The sequence below is a fragment of the Pelodiscus sinensis genome, chromosome 1 (genome assembly GCF_049634645.1).
Source record: "Pelodiscus sinensis isolate JC-2024 chromosome 1, ASM4963464v1, whole genome shotgun sequence".
NCBI lineage: Eukaryota > Metazoa > Chordata > Testudines > Trionychidae > Pelodiscus > Pelodiscus sinensis.
In genome coordinates, this window is record NC_134711.1 from 231,844,610 (window position 1) to 231,867,660 (window position 23,051).

At 43.1% G+C, this 23,051-nt stretch overlaps 1 protein-coding gene across 2 annotated transcripts; it reads right to left on the reverse strand.

Annotated features, from left to right (window-relative positions):
* Nucleotides 1–244: 244 nt before the first annotated feature.
* SLC67A2 (solute carrier family 67 member 2) lies at nucleotides 245–10,603 on the reverse strand. Of its 2 annotated transcripts, none has more exons than XM_075917400.1 (6): nucleotides 10,249–10,603; nucleotides 6,763–6,850; nucleotides 5,265–5,308; nucleotides 3,887–4,016; nucleotides 1,923–2,132; nucleotides 245–1,354 (listed from the first exon to the last, which is right to left on the reverse strand). In XM_075917400.1, the coding sequence occupies exons 1-6, from the start codon at nucleotides 10,342–10,344 to the stop codon at nucleotides 576–578; spliced, it is 1,347 nt and encodes a 448-aa protein (XP_075773515.1). In that variant the 5' UTR covers nucleotides 10,345–10,603; the 3' UTR covers nucleotides 245–575. The 2 variants fall into 2 exon arrangements, with proteins under 2 accessions (XP_075773515.1, XP_025042803.1); XM_025187018.2 differs by lacking the exon at nucleotides 10,249–10,603 and adding an exon at nucleotides 4,562–4,768 and having other exon boundaries at nucleotides 6,763–6,856.
* Between the last annotated feature and the right edge of the window lie 12,448 nt (nucleotides 10,604–23,051).

Genomic DNA, 23,051 nt, shown 5'->3' on the forward strand with positions numbered 1-23,051 from the left:
TTATATCTCCATATGGAACAAACACTTTAAAATAAGGATGTAAAATCCCATTTAATTAGTCAGCCCCCACCAGTTAACCATTCACACCTCTACTTTAAAACATGACTAGATTTTTCAAAATTTGTCTTATACAACCATCTAAAGAACCAGGAAGGAGTGGTTATTCTTAAAATCAAGGTGGAGCAAAATTGCACAGGAAGTTCTAGAGGTTCTTTAAAATACTTACTTAGGATAAGTGCAGATACCAAATTTTACTTTTTAATTAATCATTTTTTCTTGAAGGGTTTTCAAACTTACTAGCACACAGAAAATACAACTTCTCATTTTACGAAAGGTTTTACATGATACCTGCGCCCGAGAAAAAGAACATCCCTCTGATCTACAGGCATGTCTTTATGAAGGATCCTGCAGCAGACAAGTCTGCATGAATCTGAAGGTTCAGTCATGCTGATGTTTCTTTTATAAAACAGCCTGTTGCTACTATACAGGCTTCGTTAGCGATCACTATTCTTTAGTAAAACATAACCGCACTTTGCATTTTACTGACAATATACCAGCATGTCCAAAATTAGGTGCTATTCACTTTTTAATTTAGTATTTCTACTGCTGCAATATCGCGGTGTGTTTATGAGCATTATCAGAATAGCCACCAGCGCCAACCCCACCCCAAGACTTGGAGGGCCACATGGACTGAACTCTTGTGCAATTCCTGAGAGAAGTGGAGCAATTATACGTCCCACAGAGGTCACAGACTGACCAACTCCTATTAGTGTGCCACTGGCCTGATTCCCACCTAGGGCCAACTCAAGGTCAGTGATGCACGTGCGTCCTACTGTGGTTGAAAATGCTAAAAATGTTGATGATAAAACAACCGTCCATATACTGAGTGCCGTGGAATACAGCATTATCAACACACAGGTGAGAACAGTGGAATGTAATAAAAGTGCATAAGTGTTATATTGATAGAGTTTTGTTATTGGTCCAAGTAGAAAACCAGCAAGTGCTCCAAGGGTGCTACTATAGCTTATGAGGTATCCTGTGAGCTTAGGTTTCACCCCAAATCTCTCTTCAATTGCCAGAATAAAGTTGCTATAATACAACATTACAGCTACAGACATTAGTAACCGTACTAAAAATATATCCCACAGATCAGAGCATGCAATGCTTTTAATCCTCTTCAGCACTGACACTACTTGAATCCACAGGGACTCATCATATTTCATTGCTCCATTAGCTAGTGATTTAACCTGTGGGTCATAGTTTGACTTTGCTGTCGCTTTGCTGTTACTAGTGGTCTGTTCGTTTTCATTATTCTCTGTGTGATCTTCACTCCATGGTAACATCCAGACAAGACCTGTGTAGGTAATGCAATGAGATCAGTTAATTGTGGATAGTTGCACTTTTTACCCCAAATGAAACACACAAGTTACCGTTATGTTTTAATGATTTCTCAAATCCCAGAAGTCAAAGACACAAATGAAAGTATATTGGACTTTGTGGGTGACATTTTATCTTAAAATAATCACAATACAGTTTACAAAAATTAAGCATAATATAATCAGTGCAGTTAATACTGGTTTTCTGATATTTAAAATGGGGCTCTATAAAGAGAGAGAAAGGTTAAGTAACCGGCTCATGCAATGAATACCTAGCAAATCTGAGAAATGAATTATTCTAGCCCCCATTTTGTACCTCTAGACACAAAAATACACTCCCTCTCTTGTATTTGGATGTAAAAAATACATAAAGAGGGGGAGATCTGTCTTATATTAACTATTTTCAAAAAGTCAGAAGTCATTCAAATTCAAAGAGCAGTCTGAATGCCCAGAACAGAAGATTTCAGACAAACCATTCTACAAACAGCATGAACACATAGCAGCACTTGAAAAAGCCTGAAGTGCAAAATGCTACCTACAACTTACCAGCATTCAGAATGAAGATGGAAGAACAGACAAAAGATGTCAGGTAAAAGCCACTCTCCAGCTCTGTAAAGTAGCCCCCAACCACAGGACCCAGAATGAAACCAACACTGGAGGCTGCATTGAAGTGTCCTATTACAAGAGGGCGTTCTCTCTCAGAAACCAGGTCAGAAAGAAGAGCTTTTGAAATGGACAGGGTGTGTTTGAAAATGCCTGCAAGTTAACATAAAAACATTCACTTTATTATCTGATTTATTTAGCATGTTATATTATTTATAAGGTTGTGTATAATTAAGGTTTGAAAATTCCATAAGCTACAAATCATCCAATGCCAGAGCTACAGAGGATAAGCTTGCCAGCAACCATTCCCTCAGCTACTTGTGAGATAGAAATCATGCTAAATGGAGATCTGTGTCAAGTGAGCAGAACTGCTTGGAAAAAAAAATAGAAGCAGCAGATCTGAATGGTGGATCCCAATAAAGGTGAGACATCTGCCAGAGACGCAGCATCTCATGGTTAGTGTTGGGAGAAAAAATGATACTGCTAGCTACAGACACTTGCAATTGATACAGCATAATCCCAGATTGCTGGACAGACAGTATTAGAGAAGCCATAATTAGTGTGAGAGAAGTACTAATTAGTGTGAATTTTGGGGCATTCTAGAAATGTTACATCTGCTCAGTGAAATATCTTTCTCTGCTCCTTCCTCACAAAAGTATGACATTGCATCACCATCCACAACTATTGATAATACAGGAGCATTACAAAAACTCTAAAGAGGTAGCTACATTTTTAAAAAAATATCAAACAAATCACTGAAGTTTCTTTACCATAAAAACAAATCAAAACAAAAACAAACCTGTCTTCTATATCAAGGAAACAAAAAATAATTCTTTGGAATGAGGCTAGATAGTCAGAAGTTTCAATGTCTACTATCAGATTTGTATATTAAGGCTGATAAAAACTTAGCTTTAGGGGCACAAACAAATATGCTTTTAAACAAGATACACGTTCCACTAAGAAATAAGCCAAGCTTTTAGATTGAAATATATGCTTGGTAGGATGACAATGTACGGCAGAAGTTATATCATGATGCACGTGATGCACATTTTTAGAAGTTACTAACGATTTTGAGTGCTCAACTTGGGAAATATTATAGTAGCCTGAATTTCAGGAAGTGCTAAGTAGGGATATAAAATCTTGATTAGCCAATTAATGGAATAGGCGATGCAATTTGCATCGACTAGTCGATAAGGGTGCCTTCGTGAAAGGCGAAAGTGCTGCAGGGAGCATGGGACCAGTGGGGGTCCCATGCTCCTTGTGGCATTTCAGAGCATCAGCACAGCATGGAGCCCAGGGTCAGCAGGGGAGTCCTCAGCTGAACCTGGACAGGCTGCACGTTGCATTTCAAAGCGGCAGACCATAGGCTCCACACGGTGCTGCCGCTTTGAAACGCGCCCTTCTCTTTCCCCCTCCCCTTGCTGCCTCTTTCGGATACAGGCAGCAAGGGTGTGTGTGTGGGGGGGGGGAAGCAACTAGTCAACTAGTGTGTTGACTATCCGATAAGCATTTGCTTATTGGATAGTTTGACTAGTCATTCACATCCCTACTGCTTAAGTACCCATCCTCTGAAAAAACAGTCCCCACATTAAGGTGTCTCAGAAGTTGTTCACCTCCTCCTTATCTTCCTCCCCCCCCCCCAAAAAAAAAGCAGCACTGAAAATTACCAATCATATTTGTTACAAAAATTATGAGGAAGTAATGAAAGATTAAATAAAAAGATCAACTTAGAGTTCTTTTCAAAATTGGGGTTCAGTAGCTGCCAAAGAGCCATTATACAAAAAGTGGTAAAACTGTTCAAAGTTGCTGTCCAGCTTGTCACCATATCTAAACAACATGATTTTCCAAGCAATAATTCGCAAACCAACAGACTGATTATAAAGCCAAGTACAAAATCAATTACTCACCTACAGGGACCCTAGCAATGGCAAATAAACACACATTGGTGGACATGCCAAGCAGGAAATAACCCAGTGCACTGAAGAGGATACAGGCAAGCAGGGAATATTGTCTTCCTATTACATCACTCCAGCAGCCCTGGTAAAACAATAAACTAGTACTGAACTATCCATTGTGAAAAATATGCATGTCTGAATTAAATTGATTACCTCTCTTTTCAAAAGAGAAGTCCCTGAGGGACGATCAGTGGAAACATTCACAAACAGATTAGATAACATTCATAATAGTTCTGTGTCTAGATGCCAGAGGCTGGACATGATGGACTAAATTCAACCCTGAAGTCAATGGGAGAAGCACCTGCTTGCATCCTGAATTAATTTTACTAGATGAGATATGAAAGCCAAGCTTCATTTAATCTCTCATTTTCGTTTTATGTAAACCCAGGACAAATTTAGTGAAATATCACTGGCGTCAGTCGAATGAAAATGCCATCACACCAACACTGACCATTAGTATTTGTTTATAATAGCAACTACTATGTGCTAGATGCCTGGCAAACATTCAGAGAGGGCAGTCCCTGCTTGAGGGAGCTATCAGTCTGAAGGCAAGCAAACAAAAAGAGGTTATGGGAAGGGAAAAACTAATAGATAACCTATACCCAATAAGTCAACTAGCTTAATTACATGCATCATGGCAGAAAAGAATCTTTACGCAGGAGAGGATAGGAACCATACACAAGTCCAGGGAAGCTGCAACACCAGAGGAAAAGATGACTAGGTGCCACACAGGTGGATGAAATCTAGGAGCACAGATCTGAAGTGCTGGCAGATACAGAATGCATTCCTGAACTATGACCTTTCTGGGAAAGGGGTGCGGGGGGAAAGTATAACCTATGGGGGAAAAAAAGTTTGAGACATGATGCATGGATTAAGGTCATCGGGCACATTTCAACAGACTTCATATTAACCAGAGAATGGCAAACACCGATTACACAATTTCAGAGATCTGATCCATAATATTATTTCTTCCTGCAGACTACTACTTTGAAGAAAACTGTTTTAATAGCAATGATGTTAAACAGAACATTGAATGACTGACACATTTGACTGATTAAGCTGCTATTTTGAATGAAGACAGAGATTTGCTATTCAGCTAAAATTTCATCTGGTGTACTAGTCACCTCAAGGATTAGAGTTGTTCCTATAATTGAAAAAAAAAAAGTTCTGCATAGATCAGAACAGTTTCACCAACGTCAAGGGCTTAGGTGAATACTAGTAAATGTACAGTTTCACATTCCCCAAAGTATTACCATTAATGTTAACAATTTTCTCACCAAGTTAATAGAAACATCAATATATTTTTAAAGATCCAGTATTTAAAACTTACCACAAACGTGCTGGAAAAGAGCTGCAATAAACCATAAAAAGACCCTAAAATAAAAATAGTGAAAAAAACTCACTGAGAATTAAACATGAACAGCCTTCTGAAACTGGCTTAAAAGTGGTTCGGCAAAGTGGGGAAATTAACTGAATAATTCAGTAGAAGAATGGGGAGAGGCAAAAGAAAGAAGTTGGGTACAGTCCGGCATGAACTATAGCAACAGGAGTTTCATCATTTTGATGAATGATTGTTCCTCTTTTCTGGGTGTCTCAAAATTGCAACACTATAACCCAGAAGTGTATAGGTAGAAGTATGTTGTTTTGCCAAGAGAAATAACTGAAATTGGGACAGTTGGCATCTTACACCAAACATTATGACCAAACATTATGACAGGGCATTGCAGCAGCCCTGCAAGAAATTGCAAATCCTACCCTTCAAAATGAAGGGTAAGAACCTAGCAGCAATTGACAGTAGGAGAGAAGGAACAGACGATAACAACAGTTTCGGCATGGAGTCAACTTTACAATACTTGTCAGCCTGTTTTATTCTTTAAAGGACACCCTGGATGCCTGCCTTTGTCAGTGCTTAAGTCAATGCAGAATGTAGAGGTTGTTCGTTTATGAGTTTGTACAATTACTTCACTTAAATTGTAACAGCTAGGACCACCAAATTTGGTATGTAGCTTCCTCTTACCCAAACTTAAACCAGTGTCAGGGTTTGGGTGTTCCTGGAAAATCGGAAGTGCCAGGAATGGAACTGTTTTCCATAACATGGAAAGGAAAGTGGTAGAGAGGGGAGGGACATAAAAGGGAAGGGCACAGAGAGGACGGACACAATGCTGAGTGTGGCCTCTGAGAGCAGCTGCAGCACGAAGAGAGTGACCAGACTGGGTGAGTAGCCCCCATGCCCCAAGTCCCCCATACCTCAAAGCCTGTCCCCCTCATGGAGAGCCTGTAGGCTGTGGAGGGCACTGGAGGAGGGGGCAGCCCCTAGAGCCCCCTGCCTCCTTCCCCCTTCCCTGAGGCCATACATCCTGCCTGGAGCTCCTCCATAGCTCCCAACCCTTTGTCCTAAACCACAGACCTCCGCCTCTCCTTACACCTGAACCCTCAGTTTCTTTCATTTTTTAAAAAAAGGTTAATTCAGTTAAAGACCTGAGCAATGCTAGTATAGTTATAAAGAAGACATATTTATATCCCCATTACTATTTCTAAACTAGATCTGTATTTGTGTTGTAAGCCTGTATCCCAGAATCACTTCAATGGAGAAGAGGAAGTTACAGAATCCAAAAAGATCATCATTTGAAACACCCCCGTATAGTAGCTCCTGAAGACATATTAGTAGGAAAATCATGATTATAAGAGGGAAGAATTAGCCACAGAAAAATGTCTGTCTTGCTTACATCCTATCATTCGTTTCCACAGTATGGAAATTAAAGGTTGGTGATGCTACATATCTGACTTTATGTCATTCATGGGGCAATCAGTACCCGTGCTGTACTCACCTACAACTCCTGCAACAGTTGGACTTGCTCCTAGAGACTTGATATGAACATTTAACAGAGGCACAACCATACTCACACCAAAGAAGTCCTGAAAGAATAAGGAGATGGAGTTTCAGTGACTAAGCATATTTACAAAGATACAGAAGTCAAGATATAGGAATAAATTATTCTGTATTTTAAATAACAATCTAGGGTCAGATCAATAACTAGGAAGACTTCACTCAACCCACCATATTATGTTGTTTAAGTGCTTCCAGCATGAATGTAGTTTATTGCTAGTATAGTTTTTCCAGATGCCCTGAATGAAACAAGCTATATTGGTAAAACCACAGTTTTGCTGGTATAACTGCATCTACATTACTGGTTCTAGAATGCACAAGCTATGCAGTTATGTCGGCAACACTGCTTTCGACACACATCTGACCAACACAGTTCTGTGGGGAAAAGTCTGTGGTGCAGACGTGGCCTACAAGAAATAAAAAGTTCTGTATGACAGAGAATGTCTTTTGTTCCATAATTATTACAACTGGACATGTTTAAAGCTTAAAGCTATGAAAAGAACCTCTTATCTAGTATGAAAAAAAAATTAAATGGTTCCAAATAAATGAAAAAGACAGACCCGGGGATGGGGGGTGGGAGGGGGGGGGGTGGCCCATGCAGCCCACTCACTGGCCCAGGCAGCCAGCCTGGGGGTGGGGGAAAGCTGTGCATACCTAGTGCTGGTGCTTTCTGGGTCCAGCTCAGAGGCTGGCCTACCACCAGCAAGGGCTGGCATGAGAGAAAGGGGGAGCTGGCAGAGGAGGGGCTGCACAAACCTTCTGCTGGTGAAAGGGTGGAGGTGCTGGCATTGGGGGCATGTCTGTGCACCCCACCCACTGGCATTCCCCAGGCCCACCCTGAGGTCGCGAGGGTTGCACAAATCTCCGGGAGTGAGTAGGGTGGTGTCCCTGGGGAGTCTGCACAAGGGATATTAAAATGCTTATAATTAAATAACTGTGTAACTGCTGAAACTATGTAACTTCTGTATCTTTGTAAATTTTCAGCAGTTACACATTTCTTACATTTGGCAGCATTCAGCCCCCGTCTGCTGGTCCACGCTACTACTTCCAGTACAGAAGCAACAGCACAGGCTGGCAGGTGGCTCCTCAGGAGCTGGTGCATGCAGGGAGCCGGCTTTTATGCTGGCTCCTTCCACATACCAGCTTCTGCCTGATACCCTCTCCTCAGCTGCTGCATCAGAGGCAGCAGCACAAGATGGCAGATGGTTACTAAGGAACTGGTGCAAGCAGGAGCCTGCAGGTAACTGTGAATGCTCAGTGGCCAGCAACTACTTCCTGGAGCAGACCAGGGAGTCGAGTGCTTCCAGCCAGCGGTTTCCATCTGGGGCACTTGCTACCTCCCCGCCGTGATCATTCCACAGTATAACGGTGTCTTCTGCCAGATCCCTCCCTTTCCATTAAATGAGAACAACAACTGAATTCCAGGCACATCCCATTGTCCTGGCACAACCAAATCCGGTACTTTCTTTAAGTTAGGATGAGATGACGCTTCCTCTCAAATTTGATAATCCTAGCTCTTATTATTTAGGAGAAGTTCTTGAACAAATGAGCGCATGAATAGAAAGAGTGATGCACGTTTCTAAAATTATATATATATTTAAAGTTGAATAATTTTTCTGAATTTTCAAAATGATAGGTTTGCGCTAATTTCATTTTTAATATAGCTATATAAGTAAGTTGGAGTATCATGCAAATAAGAAAAAAGCTTCTTTGTACAAATATTTAAGTTATGAAAACAAACACATTTAAAGCACTGGTGCTACACTTTACATTCAATTTATAATGGGAAAAGAGGCTTGGGGGCATGTATAAAAATATTAGATCAGACCATTTCTGTAAATAGCCCTATTCCAGAGGATCTCTTATTCCTACTTTGAAGTTAGGATGCAGTGGAATAAGTAGGAATAAGAGATCCTCCGGAATAGGGCTTTATTCCGGAGGATCGCGCCAGTCTGGACGCTCTTTTCCGGCTTTTCCCCAAGCCGGAAAAAAAGCGGCGGCCATGTTTATTTAAATCCCGCGGGGGATATTTAAATCCCCCGCGGAATTCCCTATTCCAAAGTTCGAAATTAACATGCCTCTTCCGAAGAAGGGGCCAGTCTAGACGTAGCCAGCCATAGGCTCTGTAAAAGTAAGATTTTACATAATTTAGTTTAACAGACCTGAGGACACATTGTCATCAATATACACTAACACAATTTTTTGTTTGACAGTAAACACTGCACTGCATCCTAACTTCAGAGTAAAAAAGACTAGATTATTTCTACGGTCCAAACTAAATTAAAAGTAAGCAGCTCAGATTAAATAATATTCTCTTTTACAAATATCTGGTATTATCATGAAAACTTCACTATTAGACTGTACATGCAATCAAGTTTTTAAAATATATTAGAAAACTTTATTTTAAAATATGATTTTGTAAATCAGTTATGTTTCTTTAGTCTCACTTTGTGAATATGAAGATGTGGTTTAGGGCAATCTACATTCATTTAAAAAAATGAAAGACAGCTACATGAGTGGAGAGAAGCTTTTTTTTTTTTAAACCACCTAAGAGTGTTTTATTCCATATACAGTACAATGCATTCTTTTTTATTACAGTGCATGCTCTTCTTTGTATGGTTATTGAAAACCTACAAAAACTACTTAAGAGTAACTGTAACTCCTCTTTGAACATAGGCTGTAGGGAATTAAACACTAAGCGAAAGTCTTTAAGCATTTGCCTTAAAAGACAGAACCGATGGTCATCATCCTACTTGATAGGGACTATAAGACAGCACCAAGGATAAGAACATACCTGCTGGAATGTGGCTTCTAGCCAGTCTCAGATTATTGGGAAATCTCTTAGGCCCTCAAAACTGTCTCCCTGGATGTGAGCAATACTGTTGTGAGTACTGAACAGAGGAAGACTGACTTTGCCAATCCCCGAGTGTAGGCTTTTGGGGAATTTCTCAGACCCTTAGGACTCCCTCAGGAAGCTCAAGGGCTTTTTGTGGTCAGGCATCTATTCTTGTTGCCAAGGCCGGGGGAGCTGCAAGCATGACAGTGGGGATAAATGCAAACACAGGGGACTTGGGGCTTGTCCGAACAGGCTGTTAGAAAGGTGCTGGAGGGATCACTAACAGCACGGGGCAGACGATCTTTCATACACTGATTGCACAGATGTAAAGGGTTAGTTGGATACATCCCCCGCCCCTTCCCCAAAATACCGGCAGTGATGGGCCAGGGGGGGCTACCTGACTTCAGCTGAGGATCGTTTCCCACTTTTTTTTTGGGGGGGGGGGCACAATTGTCCCGTGGAGACAAGCCGCCCCCAGGGTTGATTCACCCATAGGGCAGATAATATTTGTTTTTACACCTTCCCGGTAGGAGGGGGGGGGGAGAGTCCCAGCCCCTCCCCAGGCAGGACACGGGGGCCCCTTGCACTCACCAGGAAGCCCACCAGGTAGAGGCACCGCACGAAGCGGCTGGGCCCGGCCCCCCGCGGAGCAGAGCCCGCCCGGCCCGGCAGCTCCCAGGCCCGCATCGCCCAGCCAGGCCCGGCGGCGGCCACCGCAGCTGGGGGCGGAGCGAGCGCAGCGCAGCGCGGGGCCGGGCCAGGGCAGGAAGGGCGGGCGGAGGCGCCGGGGCTGGTGGCGAGCGCGGAGGGGGCCTGGGGCTGGTTGGCAGCAGGGCGGGAAGAATCCCGCGCCCGGTTTTTCTCTGCACCGCCCTTCCCCCAGCAGCTGGCTCCTGGCTGGGACTGTCACTAAACCCCCGGCCTCCAGGAGCCGGGGCTTTAAGAAAAAAATCCGCCCTGCAGGAGGTGGGTGATACTGCCCGTCACTGGAGGGGACCAGCCCGCTCGGGTGTGGCCCATACTAATGGGGAAGTCAACTTAAGATACACAACTCCAGCGAGGTAATTACAGCTTCCTGTTAATTACATAGTTGGTGTCATCATATCCAGGGCCAGATCGAGCCATTCCTGCGACCTAGGCTGCAGCAAGCGACCCGCCCCCCGGGCACATGGCTCATGTGCAGCCCCGTCCCCCAGCCGCTGTGCACCTTACCGCTGCAATTGGACGCACGGCGCCTGACGGCAGCTGTAAAGGGTTCAGCATGGCCGGGTGCATGGCGCCCCTTACAGCTGCAATCAGGTGCTCCCCCATAGGTTGGCGCCCCAAGCAGCTGCCCAGCTAGGCCTCCCTCTCCACTTAATCTGTCCCTGATCATATCTTAAATCCAGTTTTTGTGCTGTCCATACAGCGGAAGGTCGACAGGAGCAAAAATTCCCATGGGCTTTCCTTGCTCCTTGAGTACCGGCACTGATGGGAGCGCCCTCTCAGTGTGAATTAGCGAGACTTCACTAGACCCGTGAAATCGAACGCTAGAAGATCAGCCTCCAGAGGGTCAATCTTTTCCATAAGGTAGACAAATCCTCAGTGCTTTCCTGCAATGTCCAACAACGGACTGCTCTTTTTACCTCAGCTGAAAGGATACCATTGTGCATACCCTTTCTGTTTGAACCCCTGCTACAGTCACTTTATAAAATTTAATAAAGTTTTGAGAACATATTCAGTCCTTTAGCAAGAGAGACAAAATTTTAAGCCTTATAAATTTCAACTCAAGTTCTTAAAATCATTTTGGGAGACAGATCTAAGACAACCAATGCAATTTATTACAGTAAATGGAACACATTCTTGGATTTCAGCATTACAAATAGGCAAGATCGAGACCCCCAAATGTACCATTTATCATCAAACCTACCAAGTCTAACAGTGACTTATTTCATTCTGGTTTACAACTTCGTATCATTAGGGTGCATTTAGCAGTCATTTCAACTTTTCATACACAGATTGAGCCCAGAAGAAAAAAATTACAATCCACTGATCCAGAACATTTTGAGGCATTCTAAATGGATTGTAGTTTTAAAACTGCTGATAATGGTATCAGAAGAGTAATCTCTTCTAAAAGATCTACAGATTTGAGACGTGAAAATTATTCTTTTTAGTGGCTGCAACCCCAAAGCGATATACTTTCAGTGAGTTACAGTGAAAGATAGGATGACCTTCCCTTTACAAAAGGCAAAAATGGGACACATGCATGATCCCTGCCCTTTTCCATAGTCCTGCTGCCTCCTTCTCCTCTTCCCTTGGAGGCCCTGCTGCCTGGCCAGGCTGGAAGCTGAAGCCCAGGGCAGGTGGAGGGTCCTATGTAGCTTTTAGTACTGCACAACTCCTGGCCGGGGCAGAGCCTCCAGGAGAAGAAGAGGATCAGGGGTATGGCCTTATAGCGTGGGTGTGGATGGGAACACGGGGGCTTAAGGCCCACCTCAGCCTTCTCTCCCCTGTTGGGAAGAGGCTAGTGCCAACCCAGAGCCTCTGTTGGTGCAGAGCAACACTGCAGACAATCTAGGACAAATGCTGTCTCGGTATCATTCAGCCTGGCACCAGGAGTTGCACTCTTCATTTTTGGATTCTCCACAGAGTGACTTAGAAGGGTTCCGCATAAGGAGGAATGGTGCTTTTGCAGAAAGAACTGAGTGCTTTTTAGGAGTGAGGCCTATGTGACGGACTGGGCCGGGTCTGGGCACCGCTAAGGGCATCAGCTCAGGGCGAGTTGCTCAAAACCAGGGCTGCTTACAGCACTAGACTGGAGACCTTTCCCAAACAAGTCACAAACCAGTCACACAGAGCGCTTCAGCTGCCAGTCTGACCAACAGGAAGCCTCACGAGCAAGACCCCTCAGACACTCCAGTTTTCCTTGTGCCACAATCAGCCCTAGACCTTACACACAGGTGAGATGTTATGAAACCCCATCTCACCAACTCCGAACAGATCTTCATGGTCCCAAAGAACCTGCCATGGTCCCAGGTCAATTACACTTTAGATCTTACCCACAAGATCACGCTGAGCCAATCCTTTAGAATCTAAAATCTAAAGGTTTATTAATAAAAGAAAGAAAAGGTTGAGAGTAAGATTGTTAAGGAGAGTACATTACATACATCAATCACCAAGTTCTTGATGCAGGCTCTTAGCAGAGATGTTACAAACAGCTGGCTTAAAAGTCTCTGGTGTACATCCTGTATCGGGATGGGTCAGCAATCCTTCCCCGCTCTCTGTCCCTAGCAAGGCTGCATCTGGAATCAGGAGCGAGATTGAAGACAAGATGGAGACAGCCTTATGGGATTTTTATATTCCTGGTGTCTCCCAAACTGGAGCTGGTCACATGATCAAGTGACCTATATCTGTTTCACATGCAATCAGCCATGTGGCACCGGCTAGTCTGCAGGCTTCCAGACGCATTCCTCAGGTGTGTATTGACACTGAGAGCTGAGAGTCATTGTCCATGGAGCAGTGCTAATTAGCACAGCTATTCACTGAACAATCCTTCCTCATAATAGGCAGTCCAGGCCCATTGCTCCCTCCCAGACAGAGAACATTTACAGTACAAGAACAGAGCCCATATTCATAACTTCACATACAAAAATCATGCAAGTACATGAGTAGCATACATAGAATAAGCAGATCATAAGCTTCCATTTGACACCTCACATGGCCTACTTTCTACAGAATTTGGTGCAAATACCACTCGTGGGTGCAACAGTGATCTGTCTGCTCACTTTAAAATCCAATAACGTAACAGCCTGATGAAACTCTTCTCTAGGTATGAAGAGCAAGCCTAGCAGAGGCAGCTTAATTTGGTAGGCTCCAGACATAGGCCCAATTCAAGAACCAGCTTTTGTCTCTCATTTGTTTTTTGTTTGTCTGTGTTAATAAAGTGTATTAATAAGTTATAACCACTTTTTTAAACTACAGAATAGCTCATGATGTAATATATCTATTATTTTCTAAGGTGCAACAGGACTCCTCATTGTTTTTACAGTTACAAACTAACATGGCTATCTCTCTGAGATTTCTTTAATCTTCACATTTTATGCTTGGAGATTGGGGATCCTGCTGACACCATGTCACATCAGAAGACAATATTCAGGGACCTCTATCAGGACAACCAGGAAAACCTATAGAGCCAAGCATACAGACAGTTAAGACTATGAAGTAGGGTTATGGTCCCAGAAATACCAAAGGCTTTCCTTGCTTTAAGACAAAATTTGAGGGCCACGACCACTGTTTCTAGGGCAGAGTTGTTGGATGAGCAAACACAAAATTGAATATGTAGCCCACGGGTACCTTTCAGAGAGCAGCTTGAGTCCAAGTAATTGGTACATCCCATCAACAGTGTTTAAAAGTTGAGGTATGAGTAGTTGCAGGCCCTGCTTCTCCAACTATGTTTCATTAAGATAATTAAAATGTCTAGAAGTTGAGGTCTCATACAACATGGCCTGTTTTCTTTCTTGCTACAGATCTGAGATCATTTGTATTTTACCTCAGATTAAAGAACAACAATAAATCCTTGTTGTCCCAGCCATACTAATCTGAACTGCATAGGCTATGTACTTTTGTTGATACTACTAATCCGTTAAACATATATTTGAACATAATATGATCTTTCAGGAAGGCAAATAGATTCAGACTTTCATGAGCCATCTTAGGGACATCTTGGCTAGGTCTACTCTTCAGAGTTTTTGCGCAAAAACTCGTGGAGTGTCCACACCTCAAACGTGTTTTTGCGCAAGTAAAATGAAGGAACAGAGGAGTTTTTCCGGTGTAAGTATTCCTCTTTCTATGAGGAATAATTCCTTTTTGCGCAAGAGCTCTTGCGCAAAAAGGTGTGTATGGATGAGGAACAGAGGTTTTTTGCACAAAAAGAGGCAATCGAAAAAGCCCAGGTGTCCTGGTGGCCATTCTGTAAATAGCACTCAGTTTCCTTTTGAGAGAGTGTTCATGAAGTCTGGACGCCCCCTTTTGCAAAAGCGCATCGCTTTTTCCATGCACTTTTGCAGTGTGGACACTCTCTTGCACCAGAAGTTTTTGTGGAAGATCTCTTCCTCAAAAAGCTTCTTGCACAAGAATCCTACAGTGTAGACATAGCCCGTATGATAGAGTTACCACGATTACAAGGCTAGCTGCACTTTTACCCCTTTTCTGGACTGTGGAAACATATTTTAGCTGTCAGCCTTATGCGTTGAACTATCTTGGGGTGGAATTACACAGTTCTCCTACTTCTAGAATAGACTGGGGGCTGTCAGGGCTTATTAGGCAGCTATGAGTTTGGACACTTGTGATTCTTCTTTTGGAAGACTGTGGCTAGCGGTACATAGCAATCAGATAGCTTGCTTAAACTATTGTTTGTATTAACATTAGGAACAACACATTTAGTGAGAAAGGATTTTAAATAACAGTCTATATGTCTCTTACGTAACTATTACTCTTCCTTAATAGTAGCAGACATCCCAACAGGCAGACATCCCAGCAGATCCCTGTGTCTTAATTGTTCCCCCAAACAACTTGCCTTTGATCCTTTTGAAATTGCTGTAGTTCTGGTCATTCTACATTCATTCATCCATCCATCCAATAACCAGATCAGCACACAGTAGATCATTACAGAGCAGCTCCACTTCCTCTACAGGAGTATTAATAGAGCCCTACATGGATACAAAATTTGTATCCGCATCCGCATCTGTTTCTGCTAAAATAAGCTGAGAATATCCACATGGACAGCTGTAGATGTGGATACTTACAGATATAAAGTGGATATCTGTGGATTTTCAAGGTTCTAGATACAAAATTTGTATCCGTGTCCACATCCCTATCTGCAAAAATGAGCTGCAGGTATACACATCCACATCTGTGGATGCAGATACTCGCAGATATAAAGTTGATATCCATGGATATGCAGGGCTCTAAGGGTGCCCTACACAGCTACATAGTGGTGCTACATAGCACCATAACTCAAAATAAGATACACAATGTGAGCTATGCAAATTGTGTATCTTATTTAGGTGCTATTTTGAAGCAGCGCCAAATTTTGAAATAAAGTACTATTCCAAAACGTCCCTTATTCTTCGTGCAATGAGATTTACAGGGACATCAGAATAGCAAGCCTGAAACAACAGGATCACTGTGAACACATGGGATAGCTATTTCTAGATACCCCGATATCCTGAAATAATATTGCAGTGTAGATGTGCCCTAAGTAGTAATGCCTTCACTTCTCAGACAAAAATAACAAGGAGTCCTGTGGCACCTTAAAGACTAACAGATTTATTTGGGCATAAACTTTCATGGGGGTGCAATTTACTAAACTTATTAGTCTTTCTGGTGCCACAGGACCCCTTTTTGTTTTTGTTGAAACAGACTAACATCCCATCCCTCTGAAACATCCCATAAATATAATGTGATTTCACACTGGAAAACTTTTTGCCTATCCTGCTCTTCTCTCAGGGGCTGTGTCTACATTGGCATCCCTTTCCGGAAAAGGGATGCTAATGAGACACTTCGGAATTGCAAATCCACGGGGGATTTAAATATCCCCCGTGGCATTTGCATTTACATGGCTGCTGCTTTTTTCCGGCTCGGGATTTTTGCCGGAGAAAAGTGCCAGTGTAGACGCGATTCTCCGGAAAATAAGCCCTTTTCCAGAAGATCCCTTATTCTTACAAAGGGATGCCAATGTAGACACAGCCAGGGAGTTAGTGCCCAAAGGGCACAAAATATTAATCCAATTTAGAATACCTGTCTTATATAAATATGCAGGGAAAGATCCTGAGTCCTACAAAGGACTGTACTTTTTAAACAGTGTCAAGTGACCATAGAACTACTGCAAAGAGGCAGCTGAGGATTCAGCATCCCATCTGGAGAAAGGTGCCCTGGAATGGAGAGTGGATGGGACAGGGGAAAAGGCAAACTGTTTTGTGCTCTGCTGAGTTCCTGTTGGTTAAAGGATCACCAGGGGATCACTTTACTTGATGTATAGTAGAGGAGCTTTAGCTTGTATAGGAGACTGGTTCTGTACCCAGGATTGGAGAAGAATACATAAACTTCTGAGCAATCTTTTTCTTTCTTCACCAGCTGTTTCAAGCACGAGTTGAGCATGGTCGAGGATTGAACCACCTGAGTATGGCTGAGCACTGAACTGCTTTAACTTATGCGAACAGGTTAAATTCACCCTGATGCAGAGGGCCAGCACACAGAGTATGCACCACTTTAGTCCTGCTTTAGCCTTGTTGTGAGGACTTATGAAGAAGTCCCTATGCCAGATGATATTCACCCAGCTGCATGCCCAGTATTCTGAATATCATGTAATGGATAACATATCAGCCAACTGAGGATGGTTGCTGTGGACTAGTGTCTGTATAAATAAGTGAGAACTTCCAAAGCTATTCATAGACTCATAGACTCATAGACTTTAAGGTCAGAAGGGACCATTATGATCATCTAGTCTGACCCCCTGCACAGCGCAGGCCACAGAATCTCGCCCACCCCTCTTAGAATAATCCTCTCACCTATGTCTCAGATATTGAAGCCTTCAAATACTTTGAAGGCCCCAACATGTAGAGAGTCCTTCAGCTGTGATCTGTGCCCAATGCTACAGAGGAAGGCGAAAAACCTCCAGGGCCTCTGCCAATCTACCCTGGAGGAAAATTCCTTCCTGACCCCAAATATGGCGATCAGCTAAGCCCTGAGCATGTGGGTAAGACTCACCAGCCAGACACCCAGAAAGTTCCCTATAATGAATGGTCAATTAGTTACCAAGATCATGTTATTTCATCCAACCATCCCTTTATCATAGAATCATAGAACTGGAAGAGACCTCAGAAGGTCGTCAAGTCCAGCCCTCCGCTCTAGGCAGGACCAATCCCATCTAAATCAACCCGGCCAGGGTTTTGTCAAGCCGAGACTTAAACACCTCTAGGGATGGAGACTCCACTACTTCCCTAGGTAACCCATTCCAATGCTTCACTACCCTCCTAGTAAAATAGTTTTTCCTAATATCCAATCTGGACCTCTCCAACCACAACTTGAGACCATTGCTCCTTGTTCTGCCATCTGTCACTACTGAGAACAGCCTCTCTCCATCCTCTTTGGAACCTCCCTTCAGGAAGTTGAAGGCTGCTATCAAGTCCCCCCTTACTCTTCGCTTCTGCAGACTAAACAGACCCAAGTCCCTCAGCCTCTCCTCGTAGGTCATATGCTCCAGACCCCTAATCATTTTGGTTGCCCTCCGCTGGACCCTCTCCAATGCGTCCGCATCCTTTTTGTAGTGGGGGGCCCAGAACTGGACACAGTACTCCAGATGTGGCCTCACCAAAGCCGAATAAAGGGGAATAATGACATCTCTGGATCTGCTGGCAATGCTCCTCTTAATGCATCCTAATATGCCATTAGCCTTCTTGGCTACAAGGGCACACTGTTGACTCATATCTAGCTTCTCATCCACTGTAACCCCCAGGTCCTTTTCTGCAGAACTACTACTTAACTGGTTGGTCCCCAGCCTGTAACTATGCTTGGGATTCTTCCGTCCCAAGTGCAGGACTCTACACTTGTATTTAAAATATCTTTCTTTAGCTGTTAATGGGCTATGATGTCCTTGGAGGATTCAACTGCAGAGCAATTTTCTCAGCAATTGCAATAATAGTTTCTTGGTAAATGTTAAGACACAAACCAGCATAATGCTCTTTTTTAGATCATGGATGTATCTGCCAGCACAGATAAGGAATTGCTTGCCAAATCTAAACATTCACACAAAACACTGACTCAATCACATACAAACATAAACAAGCAAACAAACACCCAAGCCCCTGATAAACTAATCAAGCCATTTCTCATACAGACTGGGAAGGAAAAAAAGAGAGACACTGCTATTGTTATTTCAATTCTAAGTGCTTGGGAGATGTTCAGATGCTGCACTTACAGCAGAGCCTAATAAACACATAAATAGATAGAAACACATGCAGAGTTAGGAATCAGTTGTGGCCTATTCAAAACAGATTGAATAATAAATGTCTTGTCAGTTTTGTTAAATGATATATCTGAATTAATCCTTTGTATTAGGTCCGTCCCTACAGTCTGCCACACTAAAATACAACAAAATCAGCTAAGTAAAAGCTGATGGGAGAAAATTAGTCTTAGAATAAGCTTGTTTGACTCAGTGGAGTTTTCTATAGCAGGGGTGATTTTGGCCCCCATAACTTTTGTTTTTAAAATCTTAGTCTTATAAAAGACATTTAGTCTCCAGTGGGCACAGGCATTAGATATTATGAATCAAGGCCTGACCTTAGAGTCAGATTCAAAAGAATGATTGTTTTATTTTAATAAGACTGGCACTCTTTTCTTTGCCTTGATTTTATTTTCTATCTAGAAGTTTTAACTGGTTTTGCTCAGGTCCTTAATTCAAAACACATTTGTTTTCTTCATTTAAATTGTTGCTCTGGGATGAGATTTGGGAAGAGGAGTTCAGTATGCAGGGTGCCCCAGGGAAAGAGGACTCCCCCAGCCCTCTCTCACCACAGCAGCTTGGGGTCAGGTGAAAAGCGCTTCTCCATAGTCACTGCAGCTCTCGTGAGCACAGGCAGGAGAGGAATGCATGTCCCCCAGCTGGGTCAGGTCCAGATTAGTCTGCCCCCTGTGTTCCTTCACCAGAGTGAGGAATACAGAAAACTGTACACTTTCTACTCCCTCGCTCCCTGATGAATGGAAATAGCCAACAATGTTCCCATATGAATAGGAGGAGAGTGTCAGCCACTCCACCCTCCCTAAAGGGCACCTAGAGGGTGGGAGGCTCAGGGCTGGGACAGTCCTGGATGGTGGGGCAGCATGCCTCTCTCTTCTGTATGAGTTTCAATCCCATTCCAGGCACATCCCATTTTCTTGGGACAACCAAAGTCTTACCTTGCTTTAAGTTAGGGGTGGAGAAACTTTTTGGGGTTGGAGGCCGCTGTCTCACAGAAAATTCAGTCAGGGCCTGCACTCAAGTGAGAACAAAACAACAAGAACAAAAAGCCCCCAAACCTAAACCCTCACTGACATGGCCCTCAACTGAGAAGGAGAAAGACACTCCCCACATACCTCTCTTACATCAGAACCTAGTGGGTCCCAGGCTAGTAGATTTAGTCTGCTCCAGCCCCATGGGGGGATGGTGGATGGGCTGGAGTGCCAGTGTGGGCTCCCCAATGCTGGGGCAAAGCCCGAAGTATTGGGGGCTAGATCCAGGAAAGCTGGGGGCCACATCTGGCCACTGGGCCTTAGATTGCACACCCTCACTTTAAGTTATCATAAGAGGAAGCTGTGTACTGAATTTGGTGGTCCTAGCTCTTACCATTTAGAAGAGATTGACAAATGGATAGGTGGATGGACAGACAGACAAACAAACTCTCTCAACTATATAGTAGATGATGAACCTTCAGGGTTTAAAGCAATTAATATTGCAACGAGAAAATTTTTCATGAATATTCAAGTTGTGGACATTGTGAATTTTCCTTAGGACATAACAAGTCTTAATATGGCTTCTGGGTCTTTCCCAATTTAGAAAGGCATAAAGCTGGATATATTAGAGTATTTGGAAGATATAATTGCTAGAGAACATGCCATAAATAAAACAAATAATTAAATTAGACCCTCTCAGAATAAACATTCTAAATTAAGAACCAAAACATGACATGTACACTATTGTAAAAATAAACACTTGAACTACATAGCAAATGATGTAGCTATCAAGTGAGTTCAACAGAACTACACATATGAGTGAAGTTACTCATGTGGAAGTACTTACAGGGTCAGAGCCATAGGTATTTCTCCTCTTTTTTGCTACAATCATGGCTAGATTTAGGGGTAGGCAACCCAGATGACCATCCGGGGTGCCATGCTTGAGGGGGTGGCACATTCAGGGTGTTGTTTTTAATGCTAGCAAGAAAAGGGAAAACAATGTTTGAGGTAAACTATTTCAGAAATTCCATGTGTTGTTTAATATTTTACTAACCTGCTTGAATATTGTGGATCTTTGTAAACTGTGGGGAACTTTCCAGTATTTTGAGAACTACATTTTCACGGAACCTTCTAGAATGTTGTCATCCATGTCCTTGCAGGTATATTAAAGGGGGAAGAGTTGGCCTGCCAGTTAGTAAGATATAAGGATGAACTCAAGTGAAGTGATAGTCTAGTTGCAATATTGTGAATCTTGTTTTATTGTATATTTGTGAAAATGTACTTGGTTTGAAGATTGAAGAGTGTAAGTAGTGACTAATAAAGGACATACTTAATGAGATGCCTGTGATGGGATGGACCAGGTTCTGAGGTCCCCCTGCTGGAGGCTTTGTGGTCCTGACACACCATCCAAGAGAGACTATAAAGAAGTCCTCCGCCAGGCAAGAGTGACAGCAGAGGAAGCAGCCAATCAGAGACCAGGAAGGCCCTATAAAAGAAGCTACAAAGCAGTGCAGCAGTTAGTTGCAATGTGGAGCTCAAGGGATGCAGACTGCCAACCACATTTGCGAGTGGTGAACGCAGCTTTTCAAAGCTCATGCGCATCAAAATATATCTTCCATTGACATGACTGACAAGAGACTTATATCGCTTGCTCTGGGATTTCTCTGATGCTGTGCTTCAATTCGTGAGGTCAAAAGTGAGAGAAGTGATGTTTTGAATGAAAGGATTCAAGTTAACATTCTAAGACTGTCACCTACTGTAACATCATTTAATAATTGTCCACCTAGTGTTGGTGCAGAGTTCAATTTCTTGATATTAGTTCATTTTAGTTATTCTTTAAATTTAAAAAAGTTACTGTACGTTTAAGGGAAATTATTTTTTTATTCGCTTATACAGGTTGAACCTCTCTTAGTTCAGCACTCTCTGGTCCGGCAACATCTGTGGTCTGGCATGATTTTAGTTAGCCTGATGTCCCCTTATTATGGGTGTAGCCAAGTTTTCCATGGTCCCATAAAGTTTGTTTATTGCCACCAGTCCTAGCTCTCAGTGTTCTGTGCTGTGATTTAGCTCTAATTTACCCCTCAGTGTCTTCTTAGAGCCCAGTAAGCTGTGGAGGTATTGGTAATGCTACTAAATAATATTGACCTCAGCAAATTCTCTGATTCAGCACAAGTCAGGTCTTGAGAGTACTGGATGAAAGAGGTACAACCTGTATATGGCATGAATAAATACAGATTTTCAGATACTTGTGTGCACATTTATTGTCTTATATGACAGGGATAAATCATGTATGCAAATTGTACATTAGAGTTGTGACACGGGCTACAAATGTAATAAAGGGATACTCAAAAGTTTAACAACTAGAGAAGTGGGAGGGGCACTGAAGCTGCTGCTAGTCTAAGGTGACATTTGGTCCATGGCTGGTCCTGGCTACAAGTCTATTTTGTACAGGCTTATATAACAAGAATGAAATTAAGCATTTTATTTTAGGTTGAACCTCTAAAAACGGACTTTCTGGTCTGGCAACATTTGTGCTCCGGCAGGACTATGGATATTGCTGGACCAGAGAATCCTGGCAGCTGCGAGTCATGCACGGCAGGAGGGACAGTGGCCAGGAACCCTGCCAGGGCTGGCGATAGTGGGGCCAGCAGCCTGGCCATGGCCAGCGGCAGTTGGGATGGCGCCTGGACTGGCAGCTTGAGAGGGACTGGCAGCCCGACCAGGGCTGGTAGCAGCAGAGCCAGTGGCCTGAGCAGGGCTGGCAGCCTGACCAGTGGTAGGGAGCCCAGCCAGGGCAAGCAGCAGCAGGGCCAGCAGCACATCTGAAGCTGCAAGTAGAGCCTGTACCTGGGAGCCAGCAGCCAGGGCAGGGGTGGGGAATTCCAGCAGCTGAGGCCAGGAGCGAAGCCAGGCAGGGAGGGAACAGAGCTGACCTTCCCTGGTCCAGCAAACTCCTTTCTTTGTGATCAGTCATGTCCTGAGGGTGCCGGATGAGGGAGGCCTAACCTGTATTTTAACAATTTGCAGTCCAATGGTCATGGTAAATAACTTTGGGTCAGGATACCTGAGTTCTATTCCTGGCTCTGGCATTAACTCTGTAAATTGGATAAGTGATTGCACTTCGTTCAGTTGTAAATAGAATAATTATGCTTATACATCTTTGTAAAGTGCTTTGAGATCTATGGAAGAAAGCAATTATATAAATATTAATATTATTATTTTCACTTAGGGTAGTATCATGAAGACCAGATTCTGGCTTGCTCACCTTCTTAATACAGGCACCAATGTTGTCCAAGTGATGCGTTTGATGGTATAAATGTGACTCATCTACACGGGGCCAAATTTCAGAGAAAACCCTCTTTTGGAACATCCATTTTTCCTTGTAAAACAAGATTGACAGGGATGCTGAAAAAGGTGTCCACTTTTCC

Excerpts from the sequence above, each read along its gene's own strand:
- SLC67A2 (XM_075917400.1), bottom strand. The coding sequence starts at position 10,344 with ATGCGGGCCTGGGAGCTGCCGGGCCGGGCGGGCTCTGCTCCGCGGGGG. Across the intron at positions 6,851-10,248 it reads TCTACCTGGTGGGCTTCCTG|GACTTCTTTGGTGTGAGTAT; the intron begins GTGAGTGCAAGG and ends TTATTCTTTCAG. Across the intron at positions 2,133-3,886 it reads CATTGCTAGGGTCCCTGTAG|GCATTTTCAAACACACCCTG; the intron begins GTGAGTAATTGA and ends GTTAACTTGCAG.